Source organism: Peromyscus maniculatus, chromosome 22 (assembly GCF_049852395.1).
Source record: "Peromyscus maniculatus bairdii isolate BWxNUB_F1_BW_parent chromosome 22, HU_Pman_BW_mat_3.1, whole genome shotgun sequence".
NCBI classification, from domain to species: domain Eukaryota; kingdom Metazoa; phylum Chordata; class Mammalia; order Rodentia; family Cricetidae; genus Peromyscus; species Peromyscus maniculatus.
In genome coordinates this window covers 5672347-5699560 of record NC_134873.1, presented here as the reverse complement: position 1 = coordinate 5699560, position 27214 = coordinate 5672347, and the positions used below count along the sequence as shown (strand labels likewise).

General features: G+C 41.2%; 1 protein-coding gene across 3 annotated transcripts in view; it reads left to right on the top strand.

Annotated features, from left to right (window-relative positions):
- The first annotated feature begins 15293 nt into the window (after positions 1-15293).
- LOC102928496 (uncharacterized) overlaps positions 15294-27214 on the top strand; it is a 33152-nt gene continuing 21231 nt past the window's right edge. Inside the window, exons 1-2 of one of the 3 annotated variants that reach the window (XM_006996694.4) lie at positions 15309-15334; positions 15994-16392. In XM_006996694.4, coding sequence (XP_006996756.2) covers positions 16390-16392 — 3 coding nt within the window. In that variant the 5' untranslated portion in view covers positions 15309-15334; positions 15994-16389. Of the gene's footprint in view, positions 15335-15993; positions 16393-27214 lie in introns of those variants that run through there. The other 2 variants (XM_076559453.1, XM_042267028.2) reach the window with 2 other exon arrangements.

Genomic DNA, 27214 nt, shown 5'->3' with positions numbered 1-27214 from the left:
GGGTGGGGTTAATGAAGCACAAGGGTCGAGGAAAAGAGAGCTTAGGGGAGCGGGAGATCCCAGCTGGATCAAGAACCGAGAGGGAGAACAAGGAAAGAGAGACCATGAGAAATGAAGACCCCATGGAAATAGGAAGAAGCAAAGTGCTAGAGAGGTCCACAGAAATCCATAAAGATGCCTCCACAATAGACTACTGGCAATGGTTGAGAGAAAGCCCGAGCTGACCTACTCTGGTGATCAGATGGCCAAACACTCTAACTATTGTGGTAGAACTTTCATCCAGTGACTGATGGAAGCGGATGCAGAGATGCGGATGCAGAGATCCACATCCAGGCCGCAGGAGGAGCTCCGGGAGTCTCATCGGCAAGAAAGAGGAGGGATTGTATGAGCGAGAGTTGTTAAGATCATGATTGGAAAAAGCACAGGGACAACCAGCCAATCTAGTGGAAACACATGAACTATGAACCAATAGCTGAGGAGCCCCCAACTGGATCAGGCCCTCTGGATAAGTGAGACAGTCGATTAGCTTGAACTGTTTGGGAGGCCCCCAGGCAGTGGGACCAGGACCTGTCCTTAGTGCATGAGCTGACTGTTTGGAACCTGGGCCTATGGAGGGACACTTTGCTCAGCCTGGGTGAAGGGAGGAGGGGACTGGAACTGCCTCAACTGAATCTACCAGGCTGAGCTGAATCCCCAGGGGAGTCCTTGCCCTGGAGGAGATGGGAATGGGGGGCTCGTTGGGGGTAGGGCAGGAAGGGGTGGGAGGAGGGGAGATGGGGGAATCCGTGGCTGATATGTAAAATTAAATTAAATTATAAAATTAAAAAAAGAATATTGAAAAGGCATATAAAGAAGGGGAAATACCCCTGTTTAACTTTGGGTCTTCCTTTGTGATAACAAGGGCAATTACATTCCAACCACCGTATTTTACTCCCTGATCCCCATAAGCTTGTAATAATGGCATAGTGCAAAATGCATTTAGTCCCAATTCAAAAGTCCCCACAGTTTATCACAGTCTCAACAATGTAATAAAGTCCAAAGTTCAAAGTCTCTTCTGTGAGTCATTCAATCTCTTAAATGCAATCCCCTATAAAATCAAAATCAAAAAGCAGATCACATACGTCCAACATATAATGTCACAGGATATACATCAACAGGTATCAACAATTTCAATAAGTCACACCTAGAATTGCCCACACCTCTCTTAGCTGCACAATTTTAGCCAAGTCTGTAACACTTCTCCGGCCTTCTGTGGTGGCACTGGTCCATCATGCCAGCAATTTGGAGGTGGAAGCAGAACACCAAAATTTAATCCAGTTTGGCCTTGTGAGGCCATGTCAGCCAGCCATAAAATGATAGCAGTGTTTATCCCTGCCCAGAAATGAACTGACCTAAGTCACTAGAGTACTCAGACTAGAGTAATAATTTACACGGGTCCTCTGTGATAGCTAAAGAAACTTACTGTGTAGCTAGGCATGACATAAGGACCATTGACATTTTGCTCTGGCTCCTAGTAGCTTGCAGGTGAAATAATAATGGGATAATATCTGTGAGGTATGAATAGTTGCCTTTGCTTCTGTAAAACTTCCTTATTGCTATGGGGAATGATGAACTGATCTTTTTATTGCTGTCTAGCAGGAAAGGAATAAATAACTGAAGGAAGTAAAACATTTTTTCCGTCCTGCTGTGGATTCCATGGATAGTTGTAATACTCATCTTTCTGATGTCTGCTTAAAAATCCCACCTTACCCCCTTCCACACACCATGTTGTCTTGTCTCTAAGGCTGCCTTTCTTCTGCTAGCAATAAGCATAAATTCATTTAGTCTAAATTGGAATAGAGTCTAAGTCTTTGGCCTCTCCCTCAGGATTGGAACACTAAGCCATTCTATGATCAAAACCAAAAGAAATCAGGGTCTCCAAAGTAGAGGTGCCCAGGGTGAGGACCTGGTTTAGGAAGTTAAAGATAGAAGATTGGAACTAGTAGGTCTCGTATAAGCTGTTGGTTTATGCTTGACAGGACACAATGCAGCAACATGGTCATGTGAGAATTTCAGAGCTTTTGAGAACACTTCAAGAAAACCAGACAAAAATAGTGACCTCAGTTTCTTGGAAACACAGAATTGTTTGTGGAATTTTTTTTTTGCTTCTCCAAGGTATGGAAAAACATGCTTCTGCTACATATTGCTTGTCCTAGTGATTGTATACTGCTTGAACTCAGGAGAATTTACTCATGTGACTTTTCTTATACCTCAGAGTATATTGTCTGTTGAGGTGAATGAATTTGGCTATTGCATGTGACTTTAGTCTGCCTCAATTCTGGCTCCATTGTCCCAGGTACCATTTACACTACAGATGTGATATGGATCCACATTGGACCAGGCCTCTAGGCCCTCCCTTGTAGATTCTAGGGAAAGGCTCCCATCTGACCATGACCCCCACCCTCAAAGGGGATTCTAGGCAGAGGCTCCACCCCTAACGAATGCCTCCAGCCATTTAGTGGGGTGTCATAGGCAGGGTTTCTACCCCTTAGCCACAATTCCATAACTAGGTTTCTATACATATTGCACTGAACTTGTGTTTATTACCATAGCTGTGTTTTGGGTCCAGAAGATCAGACTTTCTTCTGGACCCCACTGTCCTCACCTGACACTGGTTATTTCTCCCTTTTGCAGTAGGCTTATATTCCTAGGTAGACAGTTCTGATGTAGGTGTCATATGAGGAGTCATATCAGATAAGGAATGATGGGAATCTGATGGCCTGAGGAAAGGGAGCTGATAGTGTAGGGTGATGGGGTCAGCTGGGCATCATTGATAAAGCACCAGGCTTGCCTTCTGATGTCTTATGAGTCCTGTTCATCACCCTGTGGCCTAGAGAAGGTTGTCCCTGAGGCTTCAGCTTGCAGAAGTAAAGAATGTACATTGATTACCTGAGCTGTGTCCTCATTAACTGCTGCATCTACAGGATCTGCCTGAGAATGAACTGCATGCCCTCATTCATTTGTCCCTGTAGTGAGATGGTAAGGCAGAAAGGCAGATGTACAGCCTGGTGCACATGTTGGGTACTCCGCTGACCCCTGCATTTTCCCCCACTCAAATCAAAGTTTGTTAATACTCCATGAGTTTGGTCTGTGGACAGGGATGTTCCCTGAAGTCACAAGCCTGTCCTAGAACAGAAGGGGAAACCGAGGCCCAGGGAATGACAGAGGAATGCTGAAGGAGAGTGTGGACTCCTAGATGGAGTCAGGAGTCAGGGAACTCACCCAAATGACATACAGGAGATGGCTGCTGCATAAAGCCACCATAGCACCGTGCTTCAGGGCTCCATCTGTAGGGTGAGGGGAAGAGGAGGCAGAGGGATCACAGTTTCAAGGTCATTCCTGGCTACACAGTGAATTTGAGGTCAGTCAGTGTCACATAAGACCCTGTCTCAAAACAAAAGGAAGCAGGGGTGGAAGGAAGGAGAGGAGGCGCTGAGGAAGGGGAGTTCCATCCATAGCCAGACACACTCCACACACCTCTGTACCTGAAGCAAGAACCTAATGGTCAGTGGCCACTGGTTACTGACTCAGGAATGTGACCCTAAGGTGTATTGTCCAGTCTGGATCCTGCCAGCCATCCCTGTCTTCATCCTGACTGCTCTGCCTGTGGCTCCCATCACCTGATCCCATGATCCATAGAGCCAGTACCTCAGTCACCTGATGCAATGCTGTCACCTGGCCATACAGAGCTTCCTCCTCCTTGAAGCTTTCTTGGAAGGCCTGCTCCAACTTATTGCCCCCCTCAGGATGAAGATACCTTTGGACACTTCTGTGATATCGTGTGGGAAAGGCCCCTGCGTATGGCCACAGTTATCCAGGCAGCAGCCTCTGAACCTCTTCTGGGCAGCTTGGTATAGGGTCATTAATTCGGGCCAGTTCCCAAGCTTACTGGGAACTTTATTGTTATAGCCCAGGGGTTAAAAGCATTCCTGATATATTTGGGGGGAAAATCCAAGGAAATACCTTTATTTGTAACCCCGAGTTTGATTCCATGGTAGAAGGAGAAAAATCATTCAGGCAAGTTGCACTCTTTCCTCCATATATGCCTGCCCTGTCCCACACATTATTAAATACATGTAATTTAAAGAACATCAAAAAGGTAGGTGGTCATGGGTTCAAATCCTGACAAATGATCGGTTTTGTAACTGTGTGACCTTGTTTGAGTGGCTTCAGCACTCTGTGCCTGTTATTTCAAATAGGGATAGTTAGAGAGAGCAGTAAGGCCTAAACTCTGTTACCATGGTTACAATTACCAGTTGGACCATCCACATGCAGAATGGCTGCATCCATGAATCACTTCGTTCTCTATGCCCCAGATTACCCTAGTAGAGATGGTCTGATTTTGTAAGACCTTTCCAGCTTTGAGGATCTGTTCTGTGTAACCTCAGCTTCATGGGCCATGATAGTGAACAAGGAAGGTACTTATATTATTGTCCTTATCTTTGGCCTTTGCAGGAATTCTTGTGCATGGTTTTGGGCTGGGATGCCCTTTTGAACTCTGTAAAAAGCCCACAATGCTGCTCCTGGGCTGTGGCCACCTGGACCTGGGCCACATGCCTATGACTCTTCTTAGGCTCCTGCACTGTGGCCTTAGACCATCCATGATTCTCTGAACATCTGAAATAAAAGAGGCTTGGATCCTGGTGCTCTTCCTACCCTTCTATGCAGAGCAGTTGGCTTTCTACTTCAAGGATGGTTCTGGATTCCCACTTGACCCAAGGAATATTCTAGTCCTGCTATGCACCTCTGGCTACTGGCTATGTATCCTGTGACAGGTAGTGAAGCCTCTCTGTGTCCTACCTTCCTCACTTGGTGGTGAAGGCTTGTTATCCAGAAACTTAGAAGCTGGTGCAGGAGGCTGAGGAGTCCAAGGGCTCCAGTGTGAGTTCAAATGCAGCACAGGCAACTGAGAGAGACCTTGTATCAACACAACACAACACACACACACACACACACACACACACACACACACACACACGAGAGAGAGAGAGAGAGAGAGAGAGAGAGAGAGAGAGAGAGAGAGAGAGAGAGAGAGAGAGACTCAATTGTAGTGAATTTTTGGTTTGTTTGCATTTTGTTTTGTTTTATTTTTGAGAGGTTCAATGTGCAGCTATTCATCAGCAAGTCTACTATATCAATGTTTTCAAGCTCAGATGAATCTCAACGCATAGGAAGATGTCCTAGCACGCACCAGGCCTCTGTGTAAAGAAAGATTGTTCATGGAACTTGTCATCCCAGGAATTTGTAGGTGGAGGCAGGTGGGTGATGAGTTCAAGTTCACCTGTATATGTAAGAGTACATATATAGAGGCAAGAGCAGAGTGTTCAGGAGTTGATACCCTTTTTATTGTAAGATTTGAACTCTAGTCATTAGGCTAAGCTGCAAGTACCTTTCGACAATCTTTGTGACACAGAAATTGGCCTTTAACATGTCTTCTTTTCTTGGCATTTATAAGCAAAGGGTTTTATTGAAATAAAGTAATAAAGTCAGAGTTCATTATAGTGATTTTACCTAATTGAAGTAAAGTTCCAACAAGTGAAAATCACCATTTTAGAGTATTTGGTTCACCATTGATATGACATTTTATAGCCATTACTGTTCCAAAAACATTGGACTATATGATACCCTATCTTTAAAAAACAATAAGTTTGCAGATTGTGACGGCACACTCTTGTCTCTCCTGTATAGGCTGTGGAACTGAGAGAATGGAGCCTGTAAATGTGGTAAATACAGTTTCATGAAATTGCCGAACTTATTAAGAGCCCCAGATAGTTCCTACTCTATGGGTTAAGGAAGATCAAATGAGTAAAGGAAAGCACAGAGAGGCTTGACTACATGTCATGGGATACACAGCTGGTAGCCAGAATTTAAGCTGTATACCATCACAAGACATGCCGGACTTGGAAATCATGATTTTCTACAGGGATATTTAAAGGATAGTTTAAACATTTAATTGAACAACAATAATAAACAATAATGAGAAATTTGAGGTAAACTCATTTCTGTTTGCTATACCTGAGAGTAGCACAAAAATAAATTCCAATAATAATGCCATAGTTTGAAGAATCTGAGATCACAAGAATCCTGTCTTGTTTTCTTGAAGTGTTCTTACAAGCACCCAGAATTCTCCTTACATGACTGCAGTCCTTGTCCATGTTCTACTATTCATCCCCCTTTTAAAAATTTTTTTTAAAATGCAGGATATCCTGAGAGGTTTAGATTTCAGATGTAGATAAAATTTATTGTCATTTAATGTATGAGTATATTATAAGCAAGCAAATTAGAAACATTTCCTGCAACCAAAAATAAGAATAAAATTATGAACAGTGTTATTGGTTGCATTATCATGATGGTCACAAAAATCTAGGGAATAGATTGAAAAGAGACCTATATGACAATAAGTTCTGGTATCTCTTGGAACTTATTCTACTTTGACCTTATAATTTGACCTGATAATAGAAATATAAATGTTATGATGTTATGAAATATAAATGCAAATGTGAAGTGATTCAAATCCCAGGGACAAAGCAAATGCACTCCCTTCTTAAGATGAATGAACGATTCTAATACAGTCTCAAGATCCAGTCATAAACACAGAAGCATTAGTATTAATTACAGAAGCTGTGTAACAAAGGCTGATTTATGTTAGCCCAATACACATACTCAGTGGCACTCACTGCAGATGCATGGGTCAAAGCAGCTAAAACTTGATGAAAAAAATTCTCAGGTGACCTAGGACTCTGTGGTTCATATTTTCTCCCTTGATGTATAGGTTTTTACCTTGACCACCAGTGGGCCAATTGGAAATTGACGATATGCTCGTTATCTCCTTTTGTCCTTTAGCTAGAAGGTTGTTGTCTTTCTTGTCACTTACACTGTCTCTTTGCTGTGTACAATTGTCCTTGATTGTCCCATACTGGAAGAGCTGAAGAGAAATCCATAATGATTCAGTGGATCTCCCTACAATGGCAGAAGTGTATCCCTTCCCAAATCTTTATTCAACTGGAATTCAATATATCAACGTGTTTAAACCACACAGGCCTATCTAAAGGCAATACAGAATGCTCTGTAGAGGAATGTTTTTGTGCGCTTGAACATATATCACCTTGAGGCAAAATTTAATACTTAAGAGTAAATGAGGAAAATACAAGAATAGCTCTTGATGCTCCCCATTTTTAATTTTTTTCAAGATAGGGTTTCTCTGTGTAGCTTTGCACCTTTCCTAGAACTCACTCTGTAGCCCAGGCTGCCCTCAAACTCACAGAGGTTTGCCTGCCTCTGCCTCCCGAGTGCTGGAATTAAAGGCGTGTGCCACCAATGCCCCGCCCTTTTAAATTTTTTTTAATAATTGTTGTTTTAATGTTTTATGTGCACATTCATCTGTGCCCCAGAGGTGAAGACTATATAGAATGCCTATTATATGAATAACAGTCCACTCTTTACAGGGAGGTTAGAGTGTGGACAAGTCAAGTATGAGTAGTAAACAAAGGATAGTTGTGGTTTTCTACCAGACATTGTAGTTCCTGTAGTATTGGGAGAATAACAGGATATGAATATAATTAGAGCAGTTTCTATGGCTGAAAATTATTCCTATGATACAAGCAGAATCTGAAGCAATATTTAAAGGTTGACAAATTAACTGTAATATATGAATCAAAACAGCCAATTTCACCTGTTGAGCCCAGAAAAGAAAAACAAGTAATAAGAGATGTATGAATCTCTGGACCATGAATCCTCCTAATCCATTAGAAGAGCTACCAATAAGATAAGTATCAGTCTGTGGAATAGGAGAAGGTTGCACAATTTTTGTAAATATTAAATTCAGTTTGCATAAGAAACTCCCATAGTTTGCCAGCTGGATAATTATTTCCTATCAATCCATTGTAATTTGTATATTATTTGAAAGTCCGTAGAGTTCTTTAATGTGCTTAAGCACAGTTAGTTAAGGGTAATGTAATACAGCAACAATTGAATCCATGCAATTGCTAATATAGGGTCCTGTCCTGATTTACTAATTGAACAAGAAGAGTAAGGAAAGCAGTTCGTATTTTCTGACCATTATGGTGTAAACAAATCCATCCCAAAGGTTTATCCTCTTGTGCTATAATAAATGTAGGGGACATGTTAGTAAGGGAAATAAGTAAAGGCAGGATCAACATGCTACAGAAGTGACTCTTTTAGTCTGGATTAAAATAGTTGTGGTTGTTACTTTGTCTCTCTAGGCACCATTGAGGATGATCCAATGTTGACTCTCTACACTTTGAAATAAAATGGTTAGTGTAAAAGTAGGTATTCCTAAAGTATGATGCAGCCAATTAATATGCCCTAAGAATTTCTGAATGTCATTATGTGATTTTAAATAGTCTTATTTATTGGACATTTTTCGTTTGTGATTTATCAGTTATCCTAACAACCAACTATCCCAAATATTGTACAGTGTCTAATCTTTGTAACTTTTCAGTGCTATAATTATCCCATTTTATGTAGCATGTCCTGAGTCATGTCATACATGGATTGTATCTCTTTGGAAGTGGCTAACAGGATATATTACTACATAAAAAATAATATTACCCTGAGAGAAGGACTGCCTCACAGGCTCTAAAATCTGTGTGATTGGGCTGGCCTAAATCTAATCTACCTGCCTCTGTCTCCCAAGTGCTGGGATTACAAGTATGCCCCATTACACCCAGCTGAGATGTTTTTAAAATGACCTATCTTTGAATCGGAGATGAAATTATATTGTAAGATTCATGGGAGAACCATCATTGGTTGAATGAATCGTGATACTTCTTGTATTCTATGGTATATTAATTTCATCTGGTAAAACATGTCCCATGTTCTAAATACTTGAATAATTTCTGTAGTTTATTAATTTCAACTCTATAAAAAAATTTTAACTGTGTGTACACACCTGTAACATGGTGTGCATGTGCCAGTCAGAAAACAGCTTACAATTGTCTATTCTCTACTTCCTCCATTTTAGTACCAGAGATCAAACTGAGGCAGACAAGTGAACTCATTGACACTTATTTCAGTTTCAAAAGTATTCACATATGTGCAGGTGTGTGGGTGTACCTACGCATCAGCCTAAGTGTAATAATCAAGAAAAAATTTGTGTGATTAGTGTGGGTCTTCACAGAGACTAAATTCAAATAATCAAGGTTAACAGCAATTACCTTTACCCACTGAGAAAATTCTCTGCCATTCATTGGTATTTCTGAGAAAGTGTTAAGAACAAGCATTTAGTCTTCAGAATGAACTGGCAGTCGAAATAAAATGGATGGCAGTAGCAATATTATTTTCATTTACAAAAAGGTTTATTATTCAAATTGTCCTGTGTTCCCATATTATTGGATGGCAATGTGTTTACAATTTGAGGACACAGTATTTTATGATAGAATGGTTTTACTAACCTTGAGCCTAGTGAGAAAGCTCAGTGGGAAAATGTGTGGTGTCCAAGGCATTAATTCATTTATTACATTCATGGAATTTTTCACTAGTATGAATTCTTCCATTATTTTGAAGGCTATTTTTTTGTGCATAGGCTTTACCACATTGATTTCTCTCCAGTATGAATTCATTCATGAATTTGAAGATTATTGTGAAATGGAAAGAATTTGCCACTATGTTTACATTCATGTGGTTTCTCTACAGTCTTTCTTTCATTTCTTTTTAGAATCACTATTAGATGCAAAGGCTTTACCACATAGATTACATTCATAGAGTGTCTCTCTAGTATGACGTCTTTCATGTCTTTGAAGATGATTGAGATTTGCAAAAGCTTTACAACATTGATTACATTCATAAGGGTTCTTTGCAGTATGACTTCTTTCATGTATTTGCAGATAAGTTTTATATGCAAAGGCTTTACCACATTGATGATATTGATAACTTGTCTCTCTAGTATGAGTTCTATGTACTTGATGATGACTGTCACATGAAAAGACTTTATCACTTTTATCATATTCATAGGGTTTTACTTCCAAATAAGTTCTTTTGTGTAATTGTGAAGAGGAATAAGATCTAAAGCCTTTATTATAATCATTGTACTCATAGAGATACACTTCATTATTGATTGGGTTTTGTCTATGAAGATACCTGTGATGGTTAAAGATTTTAATTCATGGCTCAACTTTATTGCTCCCATATGTTTTTTTTTTTCACATCATTGAAGAGAACTAGAAAGACTTAAAGCTTTACCATCCTCATAGGTCACTACATGCTAAAATATCTCATATATGTAAATAATAGAAATGGTGAGACAGCATTGTAAATGTATGTTTCAGTGAGAATATATTTACATAATTCTGTGTACTGGATATACTACTTCCATGTCACACAATTTCAAATGTAGTCCCCGACTCATTTCAGAAGAAAACAGAGAAGGGGGATCATGCCTCTCATTTCTATGCCCACTGAATAGGATATGGCATTTCAGAAGAAATGCCTATTAACATATACAGAAAGATGTGCAAACAGAGCAACACTACTGAGTATACATCAGCAAAATTATATAAAAAAAAAACTAGCTTCAAAGAAGGATGGACAAGATGGGTATGGTAGCTCACAACTTGTACCTTAAGGAGCAGAGGCAGTTGAAACACTCTCGTATCCAGGCTGGCATGCATTTCATTTCTAGGATATCCAAAGGTACATATGAGACCCTGTCTGATACAAACCGATGAGAAAAGATAGAAAGCACTCTGACTCAATCAAAATTACTCCAAAATGTTAAACTTCCACTCCAGGTTTGTAATAGTTTATCAGAAAACTGTAGTAACCATGTTTAAAGTGTAAAGCAGATATGATATTCCTAAGAAGGAATGCATTTTTAATAAGTTACTGACTGACAGATCAAACAGTTCTCAAATCTTCCATAAATTAAATGGTGATCTTAAGAAAATGAAACAAAAACAGCAACAACCAAAAAGATAGCGTATATAAAGCTGGTGCTACTAGGAAGATCACTTGTCACATCTCTGGAGGACCTGGATCAATAAAAGCCTTTAATCCCAGCACTTGATAGGCTAAGGGAGGTTGATCTCTATAGTTCAACACCAGCCTGGTCCACAGAGCAAGTTCAATGGTCAACACTACAGAGAGAGAAGAAAATCTGTTTATAAAATAAAAACTGTAAATGCATTAATGTTTATTTTTAATTAAAGTTTGATTCAAGTCTCCTCATGTAACTACCTGATATAGTTGCACTCTTGTGCAACTTGAGTTCCCTGTAACAGCAATTTGTGTTCCTACCAGCTGAGCCTTATCTCCAGCTAAATATATAAGTTTTAAATCTCATTAATTTAATTTTAAATCAAAAGGTTTACTTTTTCAGACATTTAAAAGTTGATTCTTTCATCAAGATAAAATAATTAAAATAATTATTAGGATCATTTGCATGAGAAAAATAGCTCCACATGATACACTAGTGATGCTCAGGAATTAAATTCAAGAGAGTAGTCTTCCCAGAACAAAAATTTTCTATTTGGTACCTCTGTTCCTTTCATACTTATTTTTATTTTTTGAAACCAGGTTGTACTGTGTGGTTCTGCCTGGCCTTGAAGTCACAGATCCATCTGCCTCTGCCACACAAAGGTTAGTATTAAGGCACAAGTCATCATACTGGACCACATGTATAATCTTGATGCAAAATATTACAAGCTGAGAGGTAAATAAGGGGAAAATGCCTCTAGATCTCAAGTAAATATACTGTGTACACAGCATAGTTCTTTTTTAACATTGTCTGGACCTTCCCTCATAGGTTTTGTTTCACTTTCTTATTGAGGTTTATTTGTTTACTTTATGTGTGTTTTGTGCATGCCTGAATGTATGTATTTGCATGCCTAGTTCTCTCAGAAGACAGAAGAGTGGTCAGATCCCTTGACGTTTTGGTTATAGGCATGTAAGTCAACCAACCTGGTGTTGAGAACAAAGCTCAGGTCCTTGGCACCAGCATCACACACTGTTGGCAGCTGAGCCTTCTCTGCAGGCACCGTGGGTTTCTGAACCGGGTGAGCCCGTATCCTTGGAAGATGGTTTTACTTAACTTTTCTTTTCTAACAATAAAGAGCCAAAGCATACCTACTCAATGCACCCTCAAAAAGATCAAGTGTCAGTGTAAAATTCTTGGTCATGGTCATCATGGCTGTCTTCATGTTCACAAGTAAAATGGTGTAAATAAACATAAGCTTTATGCTTTGAAATTTCCAGATGTTTGGTGTGCTGAAATTTGAAGATATTTGACCTCAGTAGTGTTATCAGCCTCCCATCACCTCTTTGCTAGTCTTTGTACCAATTGTTTATAAATTGTGACAATAGTACCACATGCACCTCGGGCCTATTCAGAAGCTATCAATGACTGTCCAACTCTTTGGTAATCACCGTTAGTATGGGACTCCACCTGCTTGTTTCCAAGTTCAGGTACAAATGAATAGCCCTGGGAATGTAAATTATCTGAGCCAGAAATGATAATAGTATGCCAGACTGAACATTCTAGTCAAGTGTTAGTGTGACTTTAAAGAATTCTTACCTGAAGGCCTGCAGGCAGGACACAGGATAAAATTCCTCCACAGAGCAGTGGAGCACAGCAGTAAAGCAGCTGGACAGGGATTCTTCATGCCATTGCCACTGCTGCTGGCTGCTGCTTCAGCACCGTCACAAGTTCCAGACAGACAGAGGTGTCAAAAAGTGAACAGTGGACTTGGGGGCAAAGGCCAGGGTGCCATAGATTCAAGTGTACTCTAGGACAAAGATTACACTAATGGTCCAAAGCTGGAGTGGCAGGGCCTGCACATACTTTGCCATTTGCTCTTTTGAGACATGGTCTCATGTATAACCCAGGACTGCCTAAATTTCACAGTGATCCTTCTGTCACAGTGTGCTCAGTACAGAGTACAATTGTGTGTCACACCTAGCTTCTGTTTATTTAATGAGTAAATGTGCAGAATTAATACAAGTCAGGCAAGGTGGTGCAGGCCTTTAATCTTAGCACTGACTGTGCAGCAGAGGAAAATTGATCAGGTCTGCATAATGAGTTCTCAACCAGCCAGGGCTACAAAGTGAAAATGAAACAATAGGATCATGATGTAAAAATACTTATTTTTAATGTGGCTTACTTAATTTTTACTAATGATGCCAAATTGGGAGAAAAATAAATATGTAGACTCACATATGAAGTGGGCAGTAAAATATGTATATTCATCAGAATATTAAGAGTCTCTATAGTAAATGTGAAGTGATTAAGTGCTCTGATTGGTCAATAAATAAAACACTGATTGGCTAGTGGCTAGGCAGGAAGTATAGGTGGGACTAACAGAGAGGAGAAAAGAAAGAACAGGAAGGCGGAAGGAGACTGCCAGCCGCCACCATGACAAGCAGCATGTGAAGATGCCGGTAAGCCACGAGCCACGTGGCAAGGTATAGATTTATGAAAATGGATTAATTTAAGCTATAAGAACAGTTAGCAAGAAGCCTGCCATGGCCATACAGTTTATAAGCAATATGTCTCTGTGTTTACTTGGTTGGGTCTGAGTGGCTGTGGGACTGGCGGATGACAAAGATTTGTTCTGACTGTGGGCAAGGCAGGAAAACTCTAGCTACAATTAAGTAAAAATACTTTGACCCTGTAGGGTTTAGTTGAGTAAAATTCTGTATTTACATTGATGGGTTTTTTTTCTACATAATAATTGTTGGAGAGATTGCTGATTTTTGGTGCATATTTTTAATCAGACTTTTTTTTATTTTTTTTTAATTAATTTATTTTTTTACAAAAACGAGAACATTTTTCATAGCTGGCCAGAGGTATGGCTGTCCATGGTAATGGCTGGTTCTCTTTGTCCTTTCTCAGTTTCATAGCAAACCTGACTAGTGCTCCAGAAACGATTCTTCAACTCCCAGAGTTGAAGTCTGACCCAGTAGCTGGCTGGTCCCAGCAAAGGTCCAAACACTTTTTGTTTTCTCTGGGATGGTGGGAGCCTATCACCTCACTCTGTAGTCGGCCACAGTGCTACAAAGGGCTTAGGGGCAGGTGGCTGGACAGTGGCCAGTCCAGACACTATGGAAGTGTTCTGCAGGACTTCTATTTTGGTCAATGGCTGAAGTACCATGTAGCTAGCTAGCTATTTTTTTCTGGATTTTTTAGTTTTGGTGCATTTTTGTCTTTCATGTTTTCAGTTTTCTTTTTAAAAAATTCTGAATTTGAGCCAGTTAGACATGTGTGGACACACATGCCACAGCACATGTATGAGGGTCAGAGGACAAGTTGGAGATATGGATTCTCTCCTCAGTTGATCTCAGACTTCACACTTGGTTGGAAGTGCCTTTCCTCACTGAGCCAACCAGCTGGTTCCTGCCTTCTAACCCACCCATTTCAGAGTATCGGTGTAGTTGCTCTGTTGTCATTTTTGGGTAGAGAAGACTGGATACTCATTCTAGAGCTCTCCCATGCTTGGCAAGCATCTATTCACTGAGGTTTAAGCAAAAAGTTATTTTGAGGCAGGGTCTGGTTAAGTTGCCTAAGTTTTGTCAGCTTAGTCTGTAGCCATTCCAGGCCTTAAGCTTGTGATGCTCATGCCTCATCCTTCCATGTGGTGGGATTCCAGGGCACCACCACCACTCTCAGCTCCAAATTCATGTGGGAAACCAGCAATTTGAATCCGTCTTCTTTTAAAAGTAATGTATCTTAAGGTGTATCAATTACAGTTTTTAAAATTAACTTTTGGTGGTGTTATTAATATTTTCTTATTAGCTATTATGCCCATTTAATCTCTAATCTCTACTAGTCTTTCTTTGTAAGCCCTATCTTTCCATGCATTGATCCCTTTGTTTCCATTTTCATATGTGTTTTTATTTAGGTTGGAGATGGGTCTTTTGAGAGCCCAAGGCTTTCTCAGATGTCCTGACAAATGCTCCAAGGGAACAGTGGTTCTGTGTCTCACACCCACTGTGAGCTGAGTCTGAGGTATTCTGTGTCTCTTGACAATGTGGCTTAATTAGCTTTCTGCGACTATTCCGTTCTGCCCCTACAAATAGTGTATCAGAGCTGTAGTTATTAATAAACTTTCTTAGTATGAGCCATCAGCTTATGCAAGACCTACTGATACCTCCCTAGTCACCTCCCCTTCGGGATCTAAATTTTTGTTTTGTGTCACACAGGTTGAGCTGGTTTAAAGTTTTGATGTCTTGCTTCCACTTGCTTCCAATGCTGTCATAAAACACCAGTGCCACCACATAAGGCCGGTAAAGATTTCATATTTGGCCAACAGTGTGCCACTGAGAGAAGTGTGAGCAGTCCTAGGTGAGCCTTACTGAAATTGTTGATGCCTGCTGAATGTCAATCAGGTTGTTTAAACTTCACCTAGATGGGCTGGGCGTCATTTCTCTTGTGAGTCAGGGTAATCACTGCCCTATACATTAAGTAATGATTTGTGTATGCCTAGGATGCTGTGAATGAAAAAAGGAAAAAAAAAAAAAAAGAAAGAATTTTAAAAAAAAAAGGAAAGACATGACTGGTTCCGGGTTCAGGCAGCAGAGTGGAAAACAAAATCAAAAACAAAAACAAAAAGCTATAAAAGGAAAGGACATGACTGCTCCTAGGTGTGGTAGAGGAGAAAGTCTGTTATTGATAAAAGAGTCTAGGGAGAGACAGGGACATCTGGGAGAGTCCAAAGTGGACATGAGCCTGAGCCATGTGAAAAGAGGAGGTAGGGAGAGACGGGGAGAGGCAAACCAAGAGGTCAGGAAGAAGGGTAGATTGGAAAAAAACAAAAACAACAACAAAAAGAAACCGGGTTATCAGAATGGTTGGATTATACAGGGAAGGGCTGGAGAAGTTCAAGGTAGGGGGCAGTGCATGGCAGCCATATCCTGCCATAGGTAGGCACTGAGGGAGGCAGTGAGAACCTGACAGCTAGTGTCTTTTATAAGTGAAATATGCACCCTAACCTTTAATTCCAGGTTTGAAACCTTACATCCTGTTCCCAGGAGGAGGAAGGTGCAGTGCCTACTGAGTGCAGGGACGACTTTGCAGGTCCGGCTAAAGTTCTGCTGCAATGCCAGTCTCTGCAGGTCTTGGACAGTTCTGTGCCAGGAGTGGAAGCCAGAGGAGGGAAATGCTGTACTGTGTTCCTTCACAACATTCTGTCCCAAAGGGAGTTGCTTCTGTCACTCAGGACGCGCTAACCAATTAGGGCTCTCAAGCCGACTGTCAGTCAGAATAAGGGAGGGCACTTCCGGTCAGCCAAGCAGCCTACTCCGAGGCTCTAGGCCCAGAAAGACGCTTGGGTTCCGTGTGCTGCGCTGTGACCGGCTGCCGGGAGCTGTGAGGAGAGCGGGGCGAGCTCGGAATCCACCATGGTGAGTGAGGGACCGCCGTCCCCACGCGGGGAGGAGCCGCGGGAGCCGGTGTGGGTCCCAGGGCTGTGAGAATCGCTGGCGGATCCTCGCCCCGTGAGGTCCGTGAGATCCATGCTGTCCCTACAACTCCCGGCCTCTGAATAACTTCCATCTGCGTATTGCGGCTACGGCTGCAAAGAACACAGGGATGTGGGTACTTTGTGTGACTAGTTCCTTATTGTGACCTCACCATGCACTGTGTGCGCATGCCCCGCTATCATCATCGGCTTGAAAAGCAGATTTGCTAAATGACAGCTCCACTTTCTCTAGTGTCTTCTAAAAGTTCTGCACTTGGCACTGAACATTCAGGTGTAGGATCTGCCTGCAGTTAATTCTGTGCAGGGTGTAAATTCTGTGTCATTAACACATTTGCATGTAGATTCCAGGGTGGTTCAGTCATGTGTGTTAGGAAGGCCAGAATTACTGGGTTTCCCAGCCTCCTGTGTTCAAATCAACACTGTTTTAATTGTGATTTTGTTTCTAAGTTTTTGATATGTTTATTATTTCCCAGACAGTGCAATCTTCATTGCAGTTGTATGGGAAGTTTTAAAGTCAGATGGTATCAGAATGTGTGCTATTTACCTAATCTTGTGTTGATCTTTTTTTTTTTTCATTCATGATGACCTTTGTCGTCATTTTTCTGTTGTAGGTAGTAAAAGTTGCTAGACTTTTTATTGGACTGTTGCTGAATCTATAGCTCAAAGTCTGTTCTGAAATTATATTTAGGCTTCCTGTGTACAATTATGGAATTTCTCTCCTTTGATCAAGTTTCTTGAATTCTTTAATTACAAAGTTATAGTTTTGGCTACAGATATTTGTCACATTTCTGTATATTTCTGGCTTATTTATCTATGATGACCTATATGAGATATGAGGGTATATTTTTTTTATTTTTCTATGTTATTTTATTTCATGTGTAAGAGTGATTTGCTTGCATATGTGTCTGATCACCACATGTATGTTTTGTGCCCATAGAAAACAAAAGGAGGCATCAGATCTTCTGTAACAGCATCTAGGGATGATTCTGTACCACCATGTTAGTGTTGAGAACCAAACCCAGGACTTCTACAAGACCAAAAAGTGGTGGTAAATGCTGAGCCATCTCTCCAGTCCTAAACTCAACAGATTTTCAAAACTGTGTGTGTGTGTGTGTGTGTGTGTGTGTGTGTGTGTGTGTGTACGAGACACACACACACACACACACACACACACACACACACACACACACACACACACGTATATGCTGAATAGCAAATGTTAAGAGAGTTGAGGTTTCCTTGGAGTTTGAGAGATGACTCAGTAGATATGCTGGTTAGATTTGGTCAGCTTGACACAAGCTAGAGTCGCACTGGTCTGTAGGTAAACCTATAAGGGTATTTTCTTGATTAGTGATTGATGTAATAGGGCCCATCCCACTGTAGGTGGAGCTGTCCTGGGCAGGTGGTCCTGAATCCTATAAGGAATCAACTGAGCAAGCCATGATAGTAGGAGGGCAGTAAACAGCATTTATCCAGGTTGACAGCATATGTGGAGTGCATAAGCCTATGGTGTATATAATTAGCCAATATATTCTTTGTCCCCTCCTCTGTGTATTTGGTAGAGCTGGAGATTTTTTTTCTGAATTAATCTCTAAGTGTGTGACATGATTTCTCATTGTGATGGCACATTAATTCCAGAACAGTTACACCTTCCAGCTTTCAGAAAAAATATTTTGAGACAAGGTTCATTATGTTGACTTTTTTTGCCTTGATCCCAGTGTTTAGGCCCACAGGGCATTGACTCTGCTATCATCCTGACTCAATCTCCTTAATTCTTGTAGAAAGTTGAAAGGTTTGTAGGAACACACACTTCTAATACTAACCCACTTGAATCACAGAATGGGCTGTGCATTAATGTGTGGGACATAGCTTCTCCATTGAGACCAGAACAGAAGGAAATTAGATTATTGTGTACACTGCAGGGAAGCAGGCTAGGCAATAGCTAGATTAGAGGTTGTTTAAGTCATTGACTTGTAGGTGTCTGTCATAAAAAAGGACATGATTGGGCAGGTGAGTGCCTTTCTGTGTACTTTCCCAGTATTTATTAATTCATACCATGTGAATGAGGGCAAACCAAATTGGTGGGTGTACAGTTTGGGGAGGTTAGCCTGAGCCACTCAAATTTCCAATTCGGCAACTCTCTCATGGTAGTAACTGCAAATCTGTTTCACTTTAGTCAGGTGAGATCATTGAGACACTGGGCATTTGGCTGTGGCTTGTGTGTAGCATACAACACTCAGCAGCTAACATTTCACACAGGGCAGGGTCACACAGCCTCCTATAATGTGGAGTTGAGTTCTGTGCAGGATGATGAGTATAGATCTATTTGCATTTTTCTAAATGCAGACATCAAGTTTTGTCTAGCACCATTTGTTGAAGATGCTGTCTGTTTTCCTGTGTGTATTTCTGGCATCTCTATCAAAAACCAGATGTCCATAGCGGTGTGGGTTCATGTCTTGGTTTTCAGTTTTATTCCATTGACTGATGTGTCTGTTTTTATGCCAATACTATGTGGTTTTTATTACTATACTTCTGCAGTACAGCATGCAGTCTGGAATGGTGTGAACCTCAGCAGTTCCCTTATGGGATATTGATGGGGACTGCATTGAATCTGTAGATTGCTTTTGGTAGTATTGCCATTTTTATTATGTTAGTCCTACCAATCCATGAGTGTGGGAGTTCTTTCTATTTTCTCATATCTTCTTCAGTTTCTGTCTTCAAAGACTTGAAGTTTTTTTTTTTTTTTTGGTTTTTCGAGACAGGGTTTCTCTGTGTAGCTTTGCGCCTTTCCTGGGACTCACTTGGTAGTCCAGGCTGGCCTCGAACTCACAGAGATCCACCTGGCTCTGCCTCCTGAGTGCTGGGATTAAAGGCGTGCGCCACCACTGCCCGGCTACTTGAAGTTTTTATCACATAAGTCTTTTGCCACTAGGTTAGAGTTATGGTGAGAAATTTTAAATGTAATTTTGGGCTATTTTGAAAGGTGTTATTTTCCTGCTTTCTTTCTTATTTCTTTCATCATTTGTACATAGGAGAGCTACTGATTTTTTTGAGTTAATTATGTATCCAAACTACTTTGCTCAAAGTGTTTTTCAGCCATAGGAGTTCTATGAAATTTTTAGGGCCACGTAGGTACCCTATCACATCATCTGCAAATAAAAATACTTTGATTTCTTCCTTTCCAATTTTGCCCCCTTGATCTCCTTCAGTTGTTTTATTGCTCTAGCTAAGACTTCCAGTTCTATATTGAATAGACATGGTGAGGGTAGAAAGGCAGTTTTGTTCCTGATTTTAGGTGAATAACTGAGTTTCCATTTAATTTGAACTTGGCTATAGGCTTATTGGAAATTGCTTTATTCTCATTAGGTATTCCTTGTATCCCTTATCTGAAGAACTTTTATCATGAAGGGATTTTATTTGGGAAGTTGGATTTTTGTCAAAGGCCTTTTCTCTATCTAATGTGGTGATAATGTAGTTTTTTTCCGTTCTTTCTGATTGCTTATATGATGGATTACATTTCTTGATTTTTGCATCTTGACCCATCCCTGAATGTCTTGGATGAAGCCTATTTGAGCATGGGTAGATGATTGTTCTGATGTGTTCTTGGATTTGGTTTTTGAATGTGGACAAGTTTTGATTCTGTGTTCGTAAGAGGAAAAGGCCTTTGATTCTTGTTGTTGCATCTTTATGTGGTTTGGTTTCAGGGCAACTGGCATGGAAACCAGGGTGCTGGGGATGTAGGTCAGGAGTAGAGCACTTTTACTATGTATGATGATGTAAACAAATACAAGTAGACAATGGTCTAATAAGTGGTCAATCCTATACTACCCCTGAAATAGTTACTGATGAACTGTATTTCAGTGGGCTTGAGTTCCTGTTTCAGGAATTGGGTGCTTTGAATGAGACAGATGATCAAAAAAGTGAATTGTATGGTAGGGGTGGAGGAGTGTGGGGCACACCTTTGATGACAGCACTGGGGAAGGAAACTGAAGCTGGATCTTTGCCAAGTTTGAGGGGATGAATGGCTTTGTTTATGAAAATGTAGATATATTTTAATTTTTAAAATGATAATTATTTGTTTACTAGCTTGTATGGGGAGGGACATGCCCATGTCATGGTCCCCATGTGGATCCCTGATAACAACTTGTATGAATTTCTTCTCTCTTTCCACTATATGGGTCCTGGGGATCAAATGAAATTGGAATTCCCAGCCATCAGGAAACTGGGTAGGAAGATCAAGTCTGAGGACACAAAGCCCATCTTCCTTTAACCACGTTTTCACACATTTTCAGTTTCTGAATTTGCTCAGCCGTCATACCCTTACTATATTTAGTCAGTCACCTCTACAGTTCCAGGCTAAGTTCAGTCCCAATGGATTCTTTTTCCCATGTCAATTGTATAGTAAGATGTGTCTTAATATTTTACCCAGTGTCTAGATTTCCTTTGACACTCTCCAACTCCCAATTTATTCTATAGCATTATAGTTTTACAAACACAGATTGAATCCTTGAATCTTCCAGATTTTACCCTTGTAATAGCTTCTCATGACACTAAGATAACAAGACAGTGGGTACCAGTGTCTTGACACCGTCCTCTCAGTTCAGGTTTTACTTGTGGCCACTTTTGGTTAAGGATACCAAAGTGTCAAGTTCATCCTGTAAATTCTTTTCTTTACAGCCCAGTGTTGTTAACATCATCCCTTTAATCCAGTGCTCTGGAGGCAGAGTCACATTCCTCTGAGTTCCAGGATACCCTGGTCTAATGGTGAGTTTCATGCCAGCAAGAATACACAGTGTGGTACTGTCTCAACCACACAACCAAAGAACAAAGAAAAAAGGTTGCATGTAATTTTATAGGCTGGGCCAAGGAGATGGCTTAGTGAGCAAAGGTGTTTGTGTGCATATGAAGCATATGATTGCCTGAATTCAGTCCCCAAAGCCCATGTAAAAGATGTAACGAGAGACATCACAGAGTTGTCTTTTGAGCCCCATAAGCACCACAGTATGCATATACCATACCTCCTCCCCACCCATCACAGAAACACAATAACAAAGTATTTTAAAGTGGCACAACCTAGCCTAGCATCCTTTCTGTAGCTTAGATAGGCCTTGTGATGAGTTGGGGTGTATGTCTCTGCACCACATATTCAGAAGATCCTGTGTTTCTGTTCTTAAGATATTAAATTTTATTTATGTGGATGGGTATTATTCCTACATGTATGTGTGTGCACCACATGCATTCAGTGCCCTGAAGAACCTAGAAGATTGTGTCAGTTCCTCTGGGACTGTAGATACAAATGGTTTTGAGCTGGCCTGTGGATGTAATGAATTGAAATTTGATCCTCTTCAAGAGCATCCAGTGGTCTGAAAGTAATGAAGCATCTTTCCAGCCCTTTATTCGGATATGCACTACTGTATTTCTATTTCCAGAAGCAACTTAGGAGAGTCACAGTAGGTTAAAACCTTTGATTGTAGACTACTTTGAAAACTTAATTCTGCCTGGGCTAGAGAGATGTCTCCACAGTTAAGAGCACTGATTTGTAGATGTAACCAACCGTCTTATTAAATAAGAAACACAGAACCAATGTAAAAGAGAAAGCTGAGAGGTCAGAGCTGAGAGCTAAAATCTTACCCTTCCTCCTGCGGTGCTCCTAGTTTCCTGAAAGAGAGATCTACTTCCTGTGTGTATGTCTTTAAATAGTCTTTCTGTTCTGCCTTCTCATTGGTTGTAAACCCAAACACATGACTGCCTCGTCACGGCCTGAAAGAACAGCTCTCCAGGTCTTAAAGGCGTGTGTCTCCAATGCTGGCTGTATTCCTGAACACACAGAGATCTATGGGATTAAAGGCATGTGCCACCACTGCCACGCTCTTTCTATGGCTCTAATAGCTCTGACCCTCGGGCAACTTTATTTATTAACATACAATTAAAATCACATTTCAGTACAAATAGAATACCACCATACCGATTGTTCTTCCTGAGGATTTGGGTTCAATTCCCAGCACCCACATGGTGAACAACAACTGTCTATAATTTGGGTCCCAGGGGATCCACCACGTCTCTTCTAATCTCTGAGGACCCTTCCCAGATGTGGAGGACAAACATACATACATGTAAGCAAAGCACCCATACATGTATAATAAAATTTAAAACCACAGTTCCTTCTACCACTCACTACCTTCCTTCCCAGATGTCAAAGAAACCATCTAGCAGCACAGCAGGGCTGGGGAAGGGAGCAAAGTATCACTTCCCCTGCCAGGTAAGAGATATCCCAGTGTGGCTTACCTGCATAGCCCTCAGAAAGGGTGGCCTGTCCTCGGTGTTAACAGTGCAGGATATGGAGGCTGTTAGATAGCACAGCATGATGATGATGCTTGTCAGTGACTCTCAGGACTGCAGAGTGGGGTCTCTCAGATGGATGGGATGCAGGCAAGGCCTCTTGCTCCTGTTCCACATCTATACAGCAGTACAGTTAGAGGATGACCCTGTGTGGTTGTCACCTCTCTGCATCTGTGTGGAAATCCCAGTGCCATCTGTAAGTGGCATAGGCCCAGGACAGCAGTGAGGAAGATTCATACACGATCCAGCATCCAGTCTGGATGCTGTGAAATCACCGTCTGAGCAGGGGTGAGGCAAAGTCCATACCACAGAGACAGACCTGGGTGCATCCTGCTAAGGGTGTGATTTGACAGCCCCTGCATTCATCATTCCTATTATGAATTTCCTTGCTTTCCATCTGTCTTTCTTTCTTTCTTTTTTTTTTTCTTTACAAACTTGGAGTAGAGTTAGTTGTTTAATCCAAAAGAAAGTACATAGAAGAAAAGTAATGCTGTGAAACACTATTTGTTCCTATTTCACCCTAAGGGAGCTCTGCAGTCATAACTTGATAGGGAGTGAACTGTGAGTGCTTTGCTCCCTATTGCCATCCTGGCCCTATTCTGAAGGAGTTCTGTTTTGGTCAGTGGTTGCGCTACAGACAGCATAGCTAGCCATTTTGCTGGATGTTTTAGTTTTGGTGCATTTTTGTTCTTCTTGTTTTTAATTTTCTTTTTAAAAATTCTGAATTCAGGCCATTGAGAAACATATGAACACACATTTGTGAAGGTTGGAGGACAAGTTGGAGATGTGGGTTCTCTCTTGGGTATCGACCTCAGGCCCTCAGACTTGGTTGCAGGTGTCTTTACTCGCTCAGCCGACCAGCTGGTTCCTGCCAGAGCACTCCCTTCTAACCCACCCATTTCAGTGTATTGGTGTAGTCGCTCTGTTGTCACTTTTGGGGTAGAGAAGACTGGGTACTCATTCTAGAGCTCTCCCATGCTTGGTCAGCCTCTCTCCACAGAGTTATAAACAAAAAGTTATTTTGAGGCAGGATCTGATAAAGTTGCCCAAGTTTTTTTGTCAACTTAGCAGCCACAACAACAGGCCTTAAACTTGTGATGCTTCTGCCTCATCCTTCCATATGGTGGCATTCCAGGATAGCACCAGCATTCCCAGCTCTAAATTCATGTGGGGAATTAACAATCTGAATCTGTTTTCTTTCAAAAGTATTTCAGTTAAAGGTATATCAATTACAGTTTTTAAAACCACCTTTTGGTGTCATTAATATTTTTTTATTCCCTGTTATATGGATTCCTCCTCCAATCTCTACTAGTGTTTTTTCCTAAGCCCCCCTTTCCCTGTGTTAATCCCCATGTTTCCATTTTCATATGTGTTTTTGTTTGTGTAGGTTGAAGTTGGGCCTTTTGGGAGCCTGGCCTGTTCAAGGTTTTCTCAGATGCCATGATGAAAGCACCAAGACACTACTTTTGTGTCTTGCCCAAGGGCAGACTTTGGACGGTCTGGTCCAATGCTTGAGTGAGCATCATGAAGGAGTCAAGGGAACCAGGCTCTTCATGACCACTGTGAGCTCAGTCTGAGGTATCCTGTGATGCTTTTTCCAACATTGCTAAATTTTCTACCCACTGAGTGTCTCATTCTCTACCAACAGTAGTGTATCAGAGTTGTACATCTTAAGTACCACCACTGAAGGTTGGTAAAGCGTTATTGTTTTGGTTAACAATGTGTACCTGAGAGAGATGTGAGAAAATATAGATGAGCCTTCTTAGAGTTGCTGAGGTGCTTACTGAGTGCAGGAGTAAGTAAGTGTAGGGTTAAGTTTTAGAGACCAGGTACAAATTCTACTGCAATGCAATCTCTGCAAATCCAGGACAATTTTGTGCCTGGAGTGGAAGCCAGGGCTTGGATCTACTGTGCTGTATCTCTTCATGGCACCATGTTCCTAAGGGAGGTGCTCCTGTCACTCAGACCTTACTAGCTAATTGGCCTCCTGTCAGGGCCACTAGGTCAACCCACATTCAGAATGGGGATGGCATTTCTAGTCTTCCATGCTTCAGGCTAAGAGGTCTAGCGGCTGTGGGAGGCTCTGGTATTCCTGTATGTTTACCTGTGATCTGCTGCTGAGAACTGTAAGGAGAGTGGGGCGAACTTGGAATCCACACCATAGTGAGTTAAGGGCCACAGTCCCTACAAGGGGAGGAGCCACCAGAGCCCATGTAGAATTTGTCCAGGATAGGGGAGTGCTGATGGGAACCTGTGGCCAGACTTCATGTCTGGTGCCATACTGTTTGGTTCCCTGAGGTCTTCAGCTCCTAGTAGGAAATTGGGCCTCTGAGTGACTTAGTTTCACTTGTTGCAGTTTGCAGAGCATGGGAAGCAGAAACTCTTTAGTAGAAACATCCTTGTTGCTGACATTAACATGCAATGAGCCTCAGCTGCTTTTACTGTCCCAAGGGAAAGGAGATTTGCTAACTAGCTGAACTCTAGTTTGTCTAGTATCTTCTTGAAGTTCTTCACTTGGCACTGAACATTCAGGTGTAGGGTCCATCTGCAGTTAATTCTGTGCAGGGCGTCAATATGAACACAATTGCATGTAGAGGCTACAGTGGTTCTATCTTCCGGGTTAGTAAGATCAGTCTTACTGGGTTTCCTTGCCTTATTTGTAAAACTGGACTCTTTTTTTTTTTTGTTTCCTCTCATGTTCTGATGATCTCTTTGTTCTTTCCCAGATAATACAGTCTTTATCGCAGTTGTATGCTAAGTTTTAAAGTCAGATGGTGTACTGTGTGTGCTATTTATTCAGTCTTGTGTTCATCATGTTTTTATTCAGGATGACTTTAGTCATCAGTTTTCTGTTCTTGGAAGAATAAATTGTTAGACATTTTATTGGACAGTGCTGAAAGGATAACTAAATTCTGTATTGGGGTAATATACTGTTGACCTAATAGTCAAGATGGCAGCAAACCACAAGGTTGCTTTCTACTCAAGGGTAGCTGAGACGATCCCATCCTCCATCAGCTATAGGTCCAAGTGGGATCCACTCTTGTCAAAGGTTAAATATGAACTGTCACACCATTTTCTTTAAGAAAACACCATTGTGAGGTTAGCATGAATGTAGGAGGGGATGCTACTCACATTCTTGGCAGGTAGACCCCACACAGCTAAGGAACAGAGGGAAGTATCCCATGGCCTCAAGCAGAGACAGTTGGGTCCATCCCTGTGTCTTACCACACATATTGTACTGTGGAAGCCAAGCATTGTCATCCAGATCTTTCATATTCTTCTTAGTACCCAGACACAAGATGTTGCTTGGCCTTATTTTATCCCATTTTGATTTATGGTCTCTGCTGTGACCACACAGATTTTTGAATCTCCATGTTGGCTGGAATTGAAGACTTTCAGATTTCAATTTGTTAAAATAGTAAAATGAAATTTAAATCCACAGTAGCCTTGTGAGACATTTCTACCCAGTTACAAATGCAGCTTCCAGATGGTATCATATACAACAGACACACTTAACCACACCGAGAGACTTCGTCTTTTGTTTCCACCAGACCTGATCTAAAGTTTCCCAGGTTCTATGAAAGAACTGGGTAGAGAGAGAAACAAGGTATAATGCCATGCACTAAGAGAAATGATAGAGATGTAAACTTGAGTTTGGAGGTCTCAAATTGTTCAATCTCTTTGTAGATGGGGTGCGAAATGTTTTATTAAGGAATCCTGTAACCAGCCGGAGTAGTTGGCTCTCTCCCCATTTGGAAGAACTATTTCTTCCCTCTCTCTCTCTTTCTATCTCTCTTTCTCCTTCCCTCCCTCTGTCCCTTTCTCTCTCCTCTGTTCCGTCCCTTTCTCTCTCTGTTTCCCTCAATAACTTTCACACTTTTACTTTAGAGCCCTTTCTTCTTAGGTTGTGTTCCTGACAGGCTTTGTATTTGCTCAACACCCTCAGGCTCCTATCTCCAAATTCTTGGTCCCCACTAAGTGGAACTAATTGTGTAAAATTAGGACGTGTGCCCTTTTGGAGTAGGTGTGTCTTGTTTGTATAGGTGTGTCAGTGTAGGTGGGCTTTGAGATTTCACAATACCAGTTCAAGGCAAGTGTTTCTTTCATCCTGCCTGCCTGCCTGTGGTATCAGGATGTAACACTCAGCCCCATGCCTGCCCTCTGAAGCTCCCTTTCAAGGTGATAATGGGCTAACCCTCTGTTACTGCAATCAATCCCAAAATTAAAAGCCTTTCATTATAAGAGTTGCCTTGGTCATAGTGCTTCTTCGCAGCAATGGAAGAGTCAGTGAGACACGTTATTTGTGTAATATTTTGGTGTATTATCTCTATGTATCCTGTCCATGTCCTGTGAGGTTGAATAAGGCTCAATGGAAGTGTAATGGACTGATTTCCTGACCAAACATT